The sequence below is a fragment of the Onychomys torridus genome, chromosome X (assembly GCF_903995425.1).
Source record: "Onychomys torridus chromosome X, mOncTor1.1, whole genome shotgun sequence".
NCBI classification, from domain to species: domain Eukaryota; kingdom Metazoa; phylum Chordata; class Mammalia; order Rodentia; family Cricetidae; genus Onychomys; species Onychomys torridus.
Window position 1 is genome coordinate 56,733,849 of NC_050466.1, and position 16,554 is coordinate 56,750,402.

The 16,554-nt window shown below is 42.5% G+C and overlaps 1 protein-coding gene across 2 annotated transcripts in view; it reads left to right on the forward strand.

The window, feature by feature from the left end:
- Window positions 1-6,230: 6,230 nt before the first annotated feature.
- Window positions 6,231-16,554, forward strand: part of Prps2 (phosphoribosyl pyrophosphate synthetase 2) — a 43,826-nt gene continuing 33,502 nt past the window's right edge. Inside the window, exons 1-2 of one of the 2 annotated variants that reach the window (XM_036175282.1) lie at window positions 6,231-6,461; window positions 13,917-14,109. In XM_036175282.1, coding sequence (XP_036031175.1) covers window positions 6,340-6,461; window positions 13,917-14,109 — 315 coding nt within the window. In that variant the 5' untranslated portion in view covers window positions 6,231-6,339. The remainder of the gene's footprint in view (window positions 6,462-13,916; window positions 14,110-16,554) is intronic. The other variant, XM_036175283.1, reaches the window with a different exon arrangement.

The following is a 16,554-nucleotide window of genomic DNA, read 5'->3' on the forward strand; positions in this document are numbered from 1 at the left end:
TCTCACATGTGCACAGCCTTCACCATACCCAATACTCCACACTACAGACCATGTAATTCTGTGGCATATCATGGTCAGAGTTGATGTTAAAATCCACTCTTGATGCTGTACCTTCTGTGGATTTAACAAATTTACAAAGACACATATCCACTGTAAGAAATAGTTTCCCCATCCTAAAAACAATCCTCTGTTCATTCATCCTTCTTTTCCCTCAAACCCTGATTTCCTGATTTTCCTCTTACTGTATTCCTAGTTTTGTCTTTTTGAGATTGTCAGGCAGTTGGAGTCATGCACATTGACGATATTCACTTGGTAATATGCATTTGAGTTTCCTCCATGACTAATTTTTCAATACAGTTTCTCATCACACACTGATCTCCACCTCACTACATAGCCAAATCGGGTGGTGAACTTCCAATCTTCTTGCCTCTATCTCCCATGTATTGGGATTATAGGTATTCCTTACCATGTCCTGTTTGTGTGATGCTGGGGATAGAACTCAGGGTTTCATGCTTGCCAGACAAGCACTCCACCAACTGAGCTGCATCTTCAACCCTGTCCTCCATGTCTTTTCATGGTTTGACAATCTATTTCTATCTACAAATGGTATTCCATCACCTGGACATATCATAATTTACTTAGCCTTTCACCTTCTGAAGACTATCTTAGATGTTTCTGAGTTTTACCAAGTGAAACAAAACTTTTATAAAAATTCATGTGCAGCCAGGCTCCTTTGCTCATTTTTTAAACTGACTTCTCTTTTTGTTCTTGAGTTGTGGTCATTTTTCCATGCCACCTTCTAGATATAAATTCCTCATGAGATACAGGATTTGTAAACATTTTCTATCACTCTTTGAGTTCTCTTGTGCTTCCTTGATGCTATCTTTTAAGGCAGAAATTCTTTTTCTTTTCAGTTTTGATGTCCAATTTATACATTTTTATAGTGGCAACTGCTTATAGTTATGTAACATGAATCCTAAAAGGTCTTACAATACAAAGCCCAGAGCCAGATACTGGGGTGAAAGCTGAAAGATCAAAGCAGAACAGCTAGCCACTAGCTTACCTCTAGAGAGTCCTCAGCCTCAAGAAAGTGAGTTCCTGTTTGTTCATACCTTATATACCTTTTTGTGTCCTGCCATATTACTTTCTGGGATTAAAGGTGTGTGTCACCACTGCCTGGTTCTGTTTCCCTCGTGTAGACCAGTGTGGCCTTGAACTCACAGAGATCCAGACGGACATCTGCCTCTGAGTGATAAGATTAAGTGTGTGTGCCACCAGTGCCTGACTTCTATGTCTAATTTAGTGGCTGACTCTGTCCTCTGATCCCCAGGTAAGCTCTATTGGAGTATACAATATATCACCACATAATTGTCATGTCATCAAAGAAAACATTTATTGAGCCACAGTCATGAAGACTTGTACAAGTTTTCTTCCAAGGGTTTTATAATTTTACCTCTTCCATTGAGGTCTTTTATCTATTTTGGACAAGTGTGTATGGTTTGATGGTCTTATCCTTTTTAAATTCACTAATTAAAGATTAGAAGAAATAGGTGAACATCTGAAGCATCTGGAAGAAAATATGGCAACAATTTTAACAGTTCAAAAAGCTATATGTGGTGGATAGATTTAAAAACTCCATTGAAAAAAATCTGTAAGTAGTAAGTGAAAAGTAAACATGTAGAAATTAAAATCATAAAAGCACTGGATTCCAAGTGAAAATGTCACTAACAGAGTAATAAAATTGAAAAGTTGAGCCCGCTTTAGGATATCTGGGAGATATGCAGGGGTGTGTGTGCAAGTGCTCCCATGTGGTGTGCATATATGTATACAGAGGAGAACTTAAGGTGTCCTGGTCTGTCACCTCCTCTTTCTCCCATTGCGACAAGGTCTCTGACTGAACCTGGAGTTTGACTGGCAGCCAACAAACCCCAGAGCTCCTCTTGTACCCACTCACCCAACTCCCAGAACTAGGTAATAGGCATGTGGCTACATTAAGCTTCTACCTGTCCTTTATACATGGGGTGCTGTGGATCTAAACTCATGTCTTCAAGCATACTCAGCAAGCTCTCTTACCAAATGGGCCATGTTCTGAGTCCCCACTATAGGTTATTTTGAGAAGTAACTGTAGAAAAGCTTTAGTGTTTTATAGTTAGCTGTGTATTCTTTGCTAAGAGAATAGACTTGTCAGGGGATCTTGGCTTTGATTGCTCTTAGATATCATAACTGAAAGGTAGCAGCTGCTAGCCATCCCTGGCTGTCTTGTCTGGCACTTCAGGTGTGGGAAAGTCACATTCCACATTGCAATTTGTAATTTATAGGTATAAAATATACATCAGAGTTTGAGGGATTGAAACCAACAAGAAAATGAAATAAACATCTCATTAATTCCTTCTCATTAATTCCATGTTGTAGTAATACTAGTTTGAATATTTTGTACTAAATAATGTGTTTTATTAAAATGACTTCACCAGTTTCTTAATGCTATTTGCAGAATGTGAATTATCTATGAAGCTTGTAGTATATGCACTTGGGACAACACTGTTCTAAAGTGAAAAAGAATGTGCTGGAACACTCACATTCTGATTCCTTTGCTACCTTTGAATAGCCATGCAACTTTGAGATATTTATTCCATACATTAGTCCTAGGTGAGAAATAAATTCATTCAGCAAAAATGCAGAAAACTCACTACATGAAAAGAAATCAGATAAACGAAGTAGAAAATACAAGATGTAAACCTGTCCCTAAGTTTGAACATTTGATTCTTTTCCCATTTCACTCCTCTCCATCCATAAGTGAAGTCACATATTAGCAATGGAAATTCTCACCATTTTAATTTTCCCGAGAATATATCAATCTTAAAATAGTAAACATTGTGCAATATAGGTAAGGACTAAAAGCCCATATGCACAGAGTAAGTAGTCTTTGCTTCTGAATTTAAACAGTAGCAAAGGCTGTGCTTTCCTGGAGCCCCTCCTCCCACAGGAATGAAGATGACTGTGGTGGAACTTTGGTGGACATAATGTGCAACTCTTTTGTTCATTTACACCACACTGACTCTGATCTTGACCATGTGACTTGCTTTGGGCAGCAGGATATCAGCAAGCAAGATACAAGCAGAGTATTAGAGTTTGCTCACAAGGATTATCTTATTTTTAATTAATTTGATGGTAGAGTACAAATGAATCTCAGTATGGTTCCATTCATGTATCCATTTATTCATTTATCATTGAGGGTTGTCTTTTTGGATGACTCTTTCTTGCAACTCTGAAGCTACATTGTGAGGAAGCCTGAATGGCCCCCAGGAAAAGTCTACATGGAGGAGAAAAGGGCCAGAGGCTCACTCAGACAACTGGTTCTTAACCTGGGGTCATTTTGCCCTGCCAGGGGATATTTAATTGTTCCTGGAGACACTTCAGTTGTCCCAACAGGTAAAGAGGGGCTACTGGTTTATCATGGGTTGAGACCAGGGCAGGATGCTTCTGAGTATCCTATATAGACAGGAAAGCCCCACAACAAAGAATCACCCAGTTTGTCAGTTGTGCTGAAGTTGAGAGACAGTTGTAGATGAATGTTTTTCCACAATCGGCCTCCTATGGATCAAAGACAAAGGTGCTTGGGAGGGAAAGTGTTCACACAAAATCTATAGGTGTTTTCTTAAGTCTGTACATTCCTCAGTGATGGCTTTGTGCACAGCCTGCTTCTTAGGATGATTTTTGTTGACTCTCATTAGTAGCCTCATCAATTGTAAGCACAGTTTGCCCCTTGTACACTCAACACTCAAGCATAGTCCATTAACAAGCATTTTCCTTGTCATGCCAACACAGATATTTCATCTCATGCTATTATAAAGGTTACAAATTAATCTTAGCTTCTAGAATCTCATCTATGAATTAACCTAGAGACTGGAAACTTTAACATATTATTTTATGCTCCATCAGTTTTCTTATCACAGAATACTAGGACCCCACAGTGATCAGAAACTACTTTTCCCCCTGATAAGAGCATGTATATATTTAGAGATATGTCATGATTAATAAACTTTATCTATGAGACAAATATATAAGGACAGAAAAATTATAGTAACATTGCTGGTAGTAAATTTGATTAGGTGAGTTTAAGTATAATTATGTTAGCAGATTCATTCAATAAAATTTTTAGACATATGGTTCAGTATGAGTATAATTCTCATTTCTATGGCAATTTATTGTACAAATTTAATTTATTATGGAATACAGTCATATGCCACTTACCATGTGGAATGTTTTGAGAAATACATCATGAAGTGAATTCATGCTCCTGTAAGCATAGTAGAGTATACATAAATGAACCAAGACAGCTGTCACATCATTAAAGGATATAATCTTAATGGTGTGGTTTGTCATCTGAATCTTTATGCAGCACATGACTGGGTGTAGCTTAAAACCCACTGTAGGTAGATTATTATTGCTGCAGTTGTTTTTGAGACAAAGTCTCACTATGTAGCACAGGCTGGCCTGGGATTCTTGTTCCCCATCTTAACCTCCCAATAGTGATTACTTATATCACCATCACCCTAGCTTAAAAAAAATACAATAGGACATATACACCTTTGTCAACAGAATGAAAGGGGGCAGAAATTCAACTGTAATGGTGCTTTGAAGAACTTTTTGGTAAGCAGGTCATTGGAGTTTCAAAAGAAACCCTTTTGTAAATCTAATTTGCTTCGGTTTTCCGAGGGTGAGGGGGGGGCGGTAGGAGGTCTGAAAGACAGGGTTCCACTAGATCACGCTGGCCTTGAACTCACAGAGATCCACCTGTATCTGCCTCCAGAGTGCTGGGATTAAAGGTTTGCATCACTAAAGCAGAGATCCAATTTGCAAAGTACAAGGAAGGACCCAAATGGAGAAAAAAAAAAAAACCCACACACACAAGGATTTGAACAATCTCCCAAATCCTAGTAACACAGCATGTACCTTTAGAGTGGGCTACAAATTCCAATTCAGCTGCAAGTGGCCTTGGCTGTGGATAGTAAGCCAATTCTCAGTGGACATTAGTAGAGCCCAGCTATTTATCTGACAAGGTTAAATAATCTGTCTCTCCAGGCTTTTAAAAAACGGTAATCAGGATCACCAGTGCCCCCACTCCTCCATGAGCTCAGGATGCATCTCCTTTCCTTACATTTGGTTTTGGTTTGTGCCCATTGATTGGCTCCAATAGCTTCTTCCTCTAGTCCCGGACCTCAGCTTTTCAAGAGTTAGGCTCCGTGAGAATACAAGAGACAGAGTGTTGTGAAAGGAGCCAGAGGACTAGCCTATCTCCATAAAAATGAGGACTCAGAGCCCATTGGATAGAGTCAATGGGCCACCTGAGAACAGGCTTTCCCCCTTGCACTTGAGCTTAGGACTCAAATGGTGGCCCACATCAGTGGTTCCTTTATGGAGCTGTACATTTAACTATTAAGAACCAGACGCTAAAATTTTCAGGTTTTGTGGACCAAGAGACAAAAGAGAAGTATGAGTAGGCATTTATATAATAAGAAAGAAAACGAATATTCATCTATTACTGAAAAAATCGAAAACAAAATAATATTTGAGCTTATTTTTCAAAATACACATTTAAATTTAGGAGAGAAAAGGAATTCTCGTTGGCGGGAAAACCTTTTTCCTAGTCCAGCTTCAAAGGTAGTGTATACCATCACATAAAGTGAAACATGCTTCACACTCAGGTGCAAATGCAGGTAGCTGTGTGGGTCTCTCCCACATGGACTCTGGGTGCACTTGAACCCCAAGTATCACCTCTGGGTTCTGAGCTTCCGGGTTGAAAGGCGGCTCTTAGCTGTGAGGCACCCCTAGGGCCCCTTCCCGCAATTGCTTGCTTTCTCTGTCCACTCCATCTGGTTCGTTGACCTCCCCAATTAAAGGCAAATCAGAAAGGTCAAGTGTGGAACTTCGAACTCCGCTACCGAGCAACTGCACCTGGGTGTTTCTGGACCACCCAGAGCTTCACAACCTGCTGCCCAGCCTGTGTGGGCAGCAGCCGCTTCCCAGCACCCTCCAGCAACTAGTTGGCTGCTCCTCCTCTCTCGCTGGCTTGCTCTCTCTCTGGCTCCTCCCCCAGCTCCTCCCCTCCCCCTAGGTCCGGCCGCCGCGTTTTCCCGCTCCACCAGCAGCAGCGGGCACCGCAGCAGTAACAGCCGCAGCAACAGCGGCAGCGGCAGCGGTAGCGACAGCGACAGCGGCAGCGGCAGCAGCAGCGGCAGCAGCAGCGGCAGCGGCAGCGGCAGCGGCAGCAGCAGCAGTCGGCGTCGCTATCTCTTTCTCCTTCGCAGCACGCCCGTCAGCCACCGTGCGTGCGTCACCATGCCCAACATCGTGCTCTTCAGCGGCAGCTCTCACCAGGATCTGTCGCAGCGCGTGGCGGATCGCCTGGGCCTGGAGCTGGGCAAGGTGGTCACCAAGAAGTTCAGCAACCAGGAGACCAGGTGGGAACCACACCAGAGTTGAAGCAGGAGCCAACGCTTGCCTGGGCAACCTCCGAGGGCGCTGTGTTCTCCCTTCCGGGGCGGGACGGCAGCAACGCGGCTTCACAGCCACAGCGGCTGCGCCCCGGGAGAAAGAAGTCCAGCAAGGGAGTCCCCCAACCCCCCCCAAGTCACCCTGGAGTCTTTGAGCGCTATTGTCCCTCTGGTGGCCAGGCCTCCAGCACCCGGACTTCGGCGACCTATAGATTCCCTAGGCACCCCAGGCCTCTCTTTTTGCGCCCCCTCGCCTGGTGTCCTCAGTCCGGAAGGGCGACATCGATGCAGTCACTTTGCGTCTGAGAGAGTGGGCGAAGCCTATGGGCATCACATCGGTGCCTGGAATGGTGGGGGTAGGGAGACATCTGTAGATCCGCCCTCCTCAGTTTACAGTCTCTACTAGGCGGAAAACAAGACTCAAGCGTGGTCGAAAAGGTTTTGTACAAGTCCCGGGCACTGGGTTTACTTGGAGAACTTTCGAATGCTACTTCCAGCGGATGGCAAGTAGAGTGCTGCCAGCTGCTCAGGTGATTCTAACCAGCAGCTTGGGTGTTGAGTACTGCCTTATCCAGAAGGGTGGGTTTGTGTGCGAATTGGAAAGAGCTTGGAAAGCAGGACGCACGTGTTGAGCGCTCCTGGGCTTCCTTTAACTTTGCGGTATCGAATTTTGCGAACTAATAGCTTCTTTGTGTTTATGGAGCTCAGCTGCGCACAACCGCAAGAGCCTAGTTTGGCAAAAATTCTACCCATTTCTCTTGTGAGCAAGAGGTGGTCACCAGTATTTAGTGCAGCCAGGCAGGCAGTAGCTCTCCTCTGAAATTGGACTGGGAGCTCTCCTTATCCCACTAGCCCGAGGCAATTACTTTTCCTCATTCTGTTTAGTCCAGTTAACCAGCTATTCAGTGAACAGCAACAGATAACCATTCTACATTCGGCAGGGTTGCAATTCATCCAACAAGTTTACCGGGGGGGGGGGGGGGGGATATCGACCCTTCTCCATATTCACAAAAATTACTTGAAAATGGATCATAGACAGAAATGTCAATTCTAAAACTTTGAAATTTTCAGAAGAAAGCAGAAAATCTTGACAACTTTGAGTCAATTGAGAATTTGTGAAGTTAAGGGCATTTTTTTTTCTTTTTGTTGTTTTATTTTGGTTTTCTGAGACAGGATTTGTCTATAGTATCTAGGATCTTATTGAATTCACTGTGTAGCCCAGGCAGGCCTCAAACTCACAGGAGTACCCCTACCTCAAAAGTATTAGAATTACAGGTATGTGTGTCACCAGACCCAGCTAAGAGTTAGGTTATTGTTAATAACAAAGATTACTTTTCTAAAGGCTATATGCATCCCATGTGACCTTTTCTAGGTGGTAAACTCCATTTACACACCTTGGATGATAATAGGAGAAACAGATGGCAGATGGTATTACTGTATAGACAATTCAGGCTAAGAATGCCCCTTTGGGGTTGGGGATGTATCTCCGTTGCTAGAGTTGCTTGCCAAGCATGCATAAAGCCCTGGGTTTGGTCCCCTGTACCACATCAAAACAGGATATAGTCGCATACACTAGAATCCCAGCACTTGGGAGGAAGAAGCAAGAGAAGCAGGAATTCAAGAGCATCCTTGGCTACATAGGAAGTTTGAGACCAGCTTAGCTAAATATAAAACAATGTCTTTTTTTAAAAAAGGTCACTTTGCCTTTGTTTGTTTGTTTTCACTACTGAGGATGGATCTCAGGTCCTTGTATATGCTAGACAAGAAGACTCAACTACTGAGCTACATTCACAACTCCCTTTGTAGAGTTTAATGTATGGAGGGTGTTCTAGAACTTTGGAGAAGAATAGATCTAGGTTTGACTATTGCATAATTTTCTCAATCCTGTCTTTGTCCACAAGGTGTTGTCATGTAAATAAAGGAGACATTTCTGGACCTTGTGGGTTTTGAAAGTAAGTAAAGCAACTCTTCCTTGTTATCTTGGTGCAGTACAATTCTTTGCTGCAGAACATAGCTAATCTGGGTGAGTTCATTGCTGGGTTAGTATTAGATTTCTGCTATATGGGCTGTTGGATGAAACTCACTGGGATGTTCAATTGTAATTGTTCATACATTTATTTGAAAAGGAAAGCAGACTTGTTTTTATTTTATTTGGGTTCTCTTTTAACTACATTTGACCATTAGAAGTTGTAAGATGTCCAAGACCCCTCAGCTCCATGTTATGTTTCTTGTGTCTTGTTGATTGGGCTGGGTTTTTGTTTTGTTGGTTGTGACTGTTTTGTTTGCTTTTGATTTCTTTGAGTCAAGGTCTCATGTTGTCTAGCCTGGTCCAGAGCTCACTAGGTGAGTCTAGCCTTGAATTCCTGATCCTCCTGCCTTTACCTCCCAAGTGCTGGGATTACAGACGTGCACAACACCTAGCTGCATTTTATGTGTCTGTTGCCTAGAAGAAATTACAAGGTTTATGTGCTAATCTTTTCATGAACTACAATGGGACAGAGGTTGATTTTTACACATGGTCCTCAAATTGGCTGTAGAGACGAGAAAACAAAGGGCAAAAACAAGAGAAAATGGACTCAATTTATGTAAGGCACTATTTCCTCAGTGCCTCTTGCTGAGTGCAGAGCAGAAGTCCGGATGCTGTCCCCTGGCCCTCAGCACCTGGATTCCTAGTTTTCTTAAATGCTACTGAATGAGATAGGCACACTTCCACTTTTACCTTCTCATCTCTGAATTGCTTCCATTTTTCAGGGAGAAGTATATTCCAGCTTCTCTTCCGACCCCAGGGAACCCTCCATGACTTGGAGGGCAGTGTTCATGATGGTATCTCAGGTTTCTTGTAGTATTTTACCCTGGTTAATTTACTGCTATCAGGGTCCTTACCTGTACCATGGGACCCAGTATTCTGGTTGCTGCCATTTAACAGATCACCCAGAATTCAATGGCTTAAAGCAATCTGTTTATTTGGTTCCCACACCTGAAATTTGTGCAGGTCAGAGCAAGGAAGGTTTGTTTCTGTCTCCAGTGGTGGCAGCTAGGGTGGGCACTGGGACTTTAGGATCCATTTTTGAAGATAGCTCACTCATGCGGCTGATAAGTTTGGCTTGCTTTTGCCTGGATGCTTGGCTAAGAAGCACTCCACAGGGCTGCTTAGTTTCCCTGCTAGCACAGAAGCTGTGTTCCAAGAAGGAGAGTTTCAAAAGACAGGAAGTAATTAAGCACCAGTCAGTTAAGGCCTTGGCTTAGAAGCTGGTGTATCATCACTTCTGTAATATTGTATTGGCCAAAGTTTTCTTAGGTCTAGGGAAGGCATCTAGATTCTAGGGAAGAGACTTAAATCCTATGTCGCAATAGAAGGAAATGTTATAAAATACGAAGCCACTATTTAAGTTGCTACAGCCATTCAGCATTGTTTCAGTCTTCTTGTCTGAGTGTCTCTTGTCCTTGAGCTGATCCACACAACCCATTAGAGATCTACACTACAGACTCGGGTGGGGATGTCTTCATTGTAAGCAGAAGCAGAACTGGCTTTGGAAGAAATGTTGCCATGGTGTTTTCTGTGCTCCCCTGGACTGCTAGTCATAGGATTGCAGTGCCTTGGTGAGGAAAAGCAGGCCAAAGAATGTGATCTTGTGGGGATAAACAGTCATAAGACCAGGAGATGGGAGACTTTCTATAAAGAGCGAGATCGTAAATATTTTAGGCATTGCTGGCCACATGCCGTCCCTGTTACTGCTATGTTTTACATGTCTATCCACTACAAGTCCTGTATAGGTCAACAGGGCTGCCTTTCATCCTGAAACTTCATGGGAAACTATTTATTCCCTTGCCTTTTCCAGCTTTCTGTTCTTTTGCTTACAGTCTCATGTAGCCTAGGCTAGCCCTGAACACTCTCATTATTGCTGATGAGGACCTTGGACTTCCTGATTCTCCTGTCTCTACCTTCCAAGTACCAGGATCACAGGAGTGTGTCACTATACCTGCTTTTACCTACTGGTGGGGACCCAACTCTGCTTCATGCATATTGGGCAAGCACTCTAGCAAGCTAGAGTCCCAGTCCCCTTTTCAGTTTTGTGCGTACCCCACAGCCCTGGGATCTGGAGACCTTTGGCAGTAGAGGATCTCTCTAGTTTGCTTTAGTCATCATATCCCTTCTTCACTCTCAGTCTTCCTCTTCTGATTTGAAGGTCAGCTCTGATCACCTGGGATGAATTTAAATAGTCAGCTGTGACCTTTCTGTTTTAAGTTCAGCTGATTAGCATGCTTGATTCCATCTGCATATATACATCCCGCTTGCCATATAACCTACAGTATGCAATGGATTTGGGTATTGATGTCTTTGAGGGTATTCATTACTTGGACTGCCAAACCATTCTTATTGTGTGGGGGCGCTATACAAAAAAGAGGTTGTATGCTGTATTCTGTCAGCCCCTGAGCTATGTAATACTTGCTTTCCAAATTAAATTAGTCCTATACTTGATGTTTTTGTGTTACATTTTAAGTTATTTCTATGTATGTATGTGCACCCGAGTGCCACGACACACTGAGGAATCAGTTCTCTCCTTGCACTTGTAGAAGAAGTAGGATTTTTCTCCTTTGAGCAATGCTATGTACTCCAGGCTAGCCTCCAAGCTTTTGAGTGTTTCTGCCCTGCTGCATGCTCCCAGCTAGCTAGCCCCCAAGCTTGGGGGTGTTTATCCTTTCCAAGCCTTGTACCTTTGTGTAGGAGTTCTGGAGTTGCAGATACGTGCCAAATTTAATTAGCTCTATACTTGATGTAATTGTATTAATCCAATAGTTGGAACATCTAGCTTCTTATGTGGATTCCAGGGATTGAACACAGGTTGTCAGTCTTAGGCAGCATCTGCTTTTATCTACTAAGCCACCTCATTGGCCCAAGAATTGTGTTCATTCTTTAGCACTCAAAATAAGGAGATAGATTTCAGTTTCTTTCTGTTCCTTTCATTCTGGGTTTACAGTGTACTGTTAACATCCATAACAGAGAGCCTTATGCAGGAGGACTGTGAAAAAATATCAAAACTCATTTTCAGAGCCCAGCATGGTGGCACATGCCTGTAATTCTAGCACTTAGAAGATGGAGGCAAGAAGAAGAGGAGTTCAAAGTCATCTTGGCTGGAACTCTAAGTGTATGCCATCACACTAGATTCTGGTGATGTATTTTTAAGTAGCTGTATTCAGGTGGGCACAGTGAAGTTTCCTATATTCCTTTTTCCAGTATAGGGGTGGAACCCAGGGTTTCATGTTTGTTTATGCAAATACTCTACCATTCATAGCCCCAGTTTTCTGAATCCTATCTTAAGTTACACAGAAACAAAATTCACATGATGTACATAGTGTCCCAAATATATCAAAGTTGGCTACCACTAACTCTCCAGGAGTACAGGGTGACAACTAGCAAAACAAGGAAGTATACCATAATAGGATACAGAAAATGACCAACAGAGTACGGCAAAGAGGTGGAGAGAATCCCTATGGTATCTGGGCCATTCATGTCATCCGGCTGTGTGTAGGATATTGGCAAAATGGGAAAGTGGAGATGGACTTGAAGACTGATACTAAGAGACTGAAATTGTTAGTGGACTATATGGGGTGAAATGTGAATGTGTAGTGAATAGAAAATTCACCAGAGTAATGCTAAGGTAAAAGATACATACACACATTGAAACTTGTGCATAAAACAAAAATACAGACGTTGGTTTTACTTTACTTCACAGCTCAGCTCTGATCATTGACAGAGTTCAAATGTAGCAATAAATCTTTAGCTTGAATACTGATCTGTATTGACATGATGGTGAGGTTGGAAGCATTCATCTGTGTGATGGAGTATCGATGAAGAGATGTTAAATCCTCATCTTCCATAGTGAGAAGTCAATACCTGATGCCTCACGAAAAATCAAGATTCAAGTCTCACATGGTAGCTGGAGACTTGAAAATAAATCTTTATCTAAAAAGCCATCAAAGATTGAAATTGGTTGTCTCCAGGCTGTTTAACTGTTATAAGCCTTAGAGAGAGACAGAGACTGGAATTCAGAATTCCTTTTATCTCAGCCTCCTGAGTACTGGGATTGCAGGCTGAATCATACTTTGATCATGATTTGTGTATGTGGTATATGTACATGCTTCCGTGGTCATGTACATGTAGAGTCCAGAGGTCAAGGGTCAGTATCATATGACTTCCTCCATCTCTGCTTTATTCCTTGAGATAGGACTCTCACTGAACCTGGAGCTTATTTATCCAGCTGCCTGGCTGGCCAGCCAACGAGCTCCAGGGATCTGCTGTCTCTGCTCCCCCAGAGCTGGGGTTATAGATGTGTGTGCCTGGCCTTTTTCTTTAAGTGTTGCTTCTTGGGAGCCAAACTCAGTTCCTCTATGCTTGTGCTGGTAGGCGCATTACCAACTGAGCCATCTCTTCAGCCCCTGTGATTTGAATTATCCATGCTTAACATTAATAATAGAAAAATTACCACAAGGAATTCTCAGAGAAGGCCTGGAACTTAGAAAGGTTCCTTGCAAGGTCAGCTCTTGGCTGGCCTATGGGAACTTAGCTCTTACAGGGATTCCCACTCCATTCTTTGGTAAGAATGGCTCGTTGTATGTGAACTATTAATGACTAGGAAACAATGTGGCTTGCATGGAGCTCCTGCCTGCCTGCTGCAAAGCTAGCATTTTGGTATGCACTAGACAGTAGGTAACTACATTGACCAGCTTCCAAAAATGCCTGGGCCCTAAGTCTCTATGTCTACCCTAGTAGATAACCCTTCCCAGTTGTCACAGTTCATTGCTGGAGACTTTGAGCTGAACTTCTGTGACTCCCCTGGGGGAGAATGCCTGGAAGTTCACACCTGGATTCCCTTGTGTACTTTTCCCTTTGCTGATTTTGTTCTGTGTTCATGCCATCTCATAAGTCACAGTCAGGATTAAGACTCTGTGCTGAGTCCCATAATTGGACCTGCTGGATTGCTCAAGTTGGAGGTGGGTCTCAGGGAGTCTTAGAGACATTGATATTAACCAATGTTGTGATGGCTGATTGTTCATTGTCAACTTAACAGAATCTGGGATCACCTGGGAGATGGGCCTATGAGCCAGCTTATGGGAAATTATCTTAAATTGTGTAACTGAGGCAGAAAGGCCTACCCACTGTGTAGCACCCTTCCCTGGACTGAGCCCTTGACTCTATAAGTGGGAAAGGAGCTGAAAAGCAACCTAAGTTCATACTCTCTGCTTTCTGATTGAAGAATGCAGTATGCACAGATGCTTCGAGGTCCCTCCATTTTAACATCAGCCATAATGGGATGTACCTTGAACTATGAGCCAAAATAAGCCCCCATTCCTTAATTCACCTTTCTAGAGTGTTTTTAAACAACAGGCAAAGAAAACTAAGATGGTGTTGTTCTTTTGTAGTGTTGAGATTGGTGAAAGTGTGAGAGGGGAAGATGTCTATATCATCCAGAGTGGCTGTGGGGAAATTAATGACAACCTGATGGAGCTACTCATCATGATCAACGCGTGCAAGATCGCATCCTCATCTAGGGTAACTGCTGTGATACCCTGCTTCCCGTATGCCCGGCAAGATAAAAAGGACAAGGTAGGCGAGGTGTGTCTTGCCCTAGAAACCTGCTGTGCTCATCACAGTTTCTTTACTACTACCTTCATTAGACTTACCAGAAATATTGGCTTTCCTCTTCAAGGATCATGTAAATATGTGCCCTCACCTTGTCTAATTCAGGTCTGTCATTGAACTCACCATATGTTTCAACATAGGCAATGTATATTTTCAAGGCATTCAAATACCATTATCCTTGTCATGATGGAGTTTTGCAAGGTGGTAGATAGTTAAATATACACATTCTCTCTCTCTCTCTCTCTCTCTCTCTCTCTCTCTCTCTCTCTCTCTCTCTCTCACACACACACACACACACACACACACACACACACACATACACACATACCCCTCAATGAGTATAGGTGAACTGAAGGCCATCCAAATTAACTCACAGCTTTCATCAAGGTGAGGACTTCAGTTTCAATATTATGTTCTTGCAAGTGGCTTCCATTGTAAGACAAGGGGCGATAAGGACATCTGCATTGTTGCTTCCAACTGCATGTGAATCCACAGTGCCCCTGAAAGTTTAATTAAAATCAATCTTCTCTTTTTAGCCTTGTAAGGAGAACAGCATTAATATTGCTTATTATTTTAGCAAAATTCCTATTAGTGGAGGTCCTGTAAGTTTCTAGGAGAAGTTGAAGAAAATACAGTTGTTCTTAGCCTTTATGACACATTAGAAAAGTTGGAATTGAAACAAACATTGAAGGAGCTTATCTTGGTTGGTTAGGGACACTATCACAAATTACCATGAGCTGGAGACAGATTTACAGAGCAGGAAATTATTCTTTAGAAGTTCACAGGCCAGATGTCTGAGGTCAAGGTGTGTCAGTGCCATGCTTGTTCTAGGGGAGAATCCTTCCTGCCTCTTCTAACTCTCCAGGCATTCAGGCTTCTCTTGGCCAGTGGCCCCATTGTTTCAGTCTCTGCCTTGTCTTCAAGACACTGTTCTCTCTGTGGGACACTGTCGCTGCATTTAAGGCCATCATCATTCAGGATGATCTTATCTCATGATCCTTTACTAATTACATCTGCAAAGATGCTACTTCCAAGTGGCATTAATTGGTTCTGGGAGTCAGGACATGGTCATACTTTTTGCAAGTTTCCATTCAATCTACCACAGTTTCATCCAACTTCCTCTAAGACCCTAGGGGAGAATCTTCCCCACCTTGCCCACTTCCCTGGGGGCTTTAGCCATCCCTTCATTCTGGCTACATATCTCAGCCTCTGCCTCTGTCTTCCATGCCACAGCTTCTCCTCCAGTTCTGTGTCTCCACTGCTATCCTCTACAAGGACATTATCACTGGATCTGGGGCCACTCTTATCCAAAATGACCTCATCTCCTTTTTGTACATTAATAGCATTTGTGAAGACCTTTCTATAGTGAGGTCCCATTCCAGACTTTTAGGCAGGTATGAATTTGGGGAGGCAATATCATTCACTTCGTGACAGTGATGACTTGAAGCTATTGTTTAAAAAAGCACTCAGGATTCCCATGGATTTGAAAAATAAAATAAAATAATAGCCTGTATAAACATGAATTCACGTCCTAAGATCTCATTGAATTTTAATCCCAGCATCTTTAGGAATGGTTTCCAGAGTCCATACCAAGCACAGTGCTTCACTAAAATGTGATGTGAAGAATTCCATCCAGCACTCAAGACATGATTTACTGTATATGGATAGAAAGAGTCAGCCAATTTTTTTCTGTAAATGACTGATTTTTATTGCAGCTACCCAACTGTGTACCTCAAAAACAGAGATAGAGGGCAATATATAAGTGACAGATATGAGGAGGGTGGGCACAGGTGGTGGGGTAGGTTTCAAGGTGAGAGTGGTCAGTATGTAAAGCATGCTTTGTGAAACTGTAAAACAAATCAGAATTACAATGTATAGACACATGTGACTTACTATTTTATATGCCAGCCATGAAATGTTATTTTCATTTCCTCCCAATCCTTTAAACATGCAAAAGAAACTTAATAGCTCAGAAGCAGTACCCAAACATGTAGCAGGTTTGGTTTAGTCTAACAAGCCACACTTTGCATTAGAGTACTGCTTAGTTTTATAGACAGTTCTATGTTACTGTAACTAAAGGATCTATGCTGAGTAACTTGTAAAATAAAGGGCTTCATTTAGTTAGTCAAGAAAATCCAAACAACTCAAGGCTGCCATCCCGGCAGGTATTCACAATATGGCAGAGAAAGGAACTAGTCACATGTAGAAGGGATATGTGTGAGCAAGGAACAAGAGAATGGGAATGGGCCAGCTTCATTCTTTTATAACAACCCACTCTTGTAGGAAGTTGCTCACTGAAATGGTTAATTTTATTTATCAACTTGACACAACCTAAAATCACCTGAGAAGAAAAACCTAATGGCAGATTGTCTAGGTCAGGTTCCTCTGTGGGGATGTCTTTGGGAATTACCTTGGTTA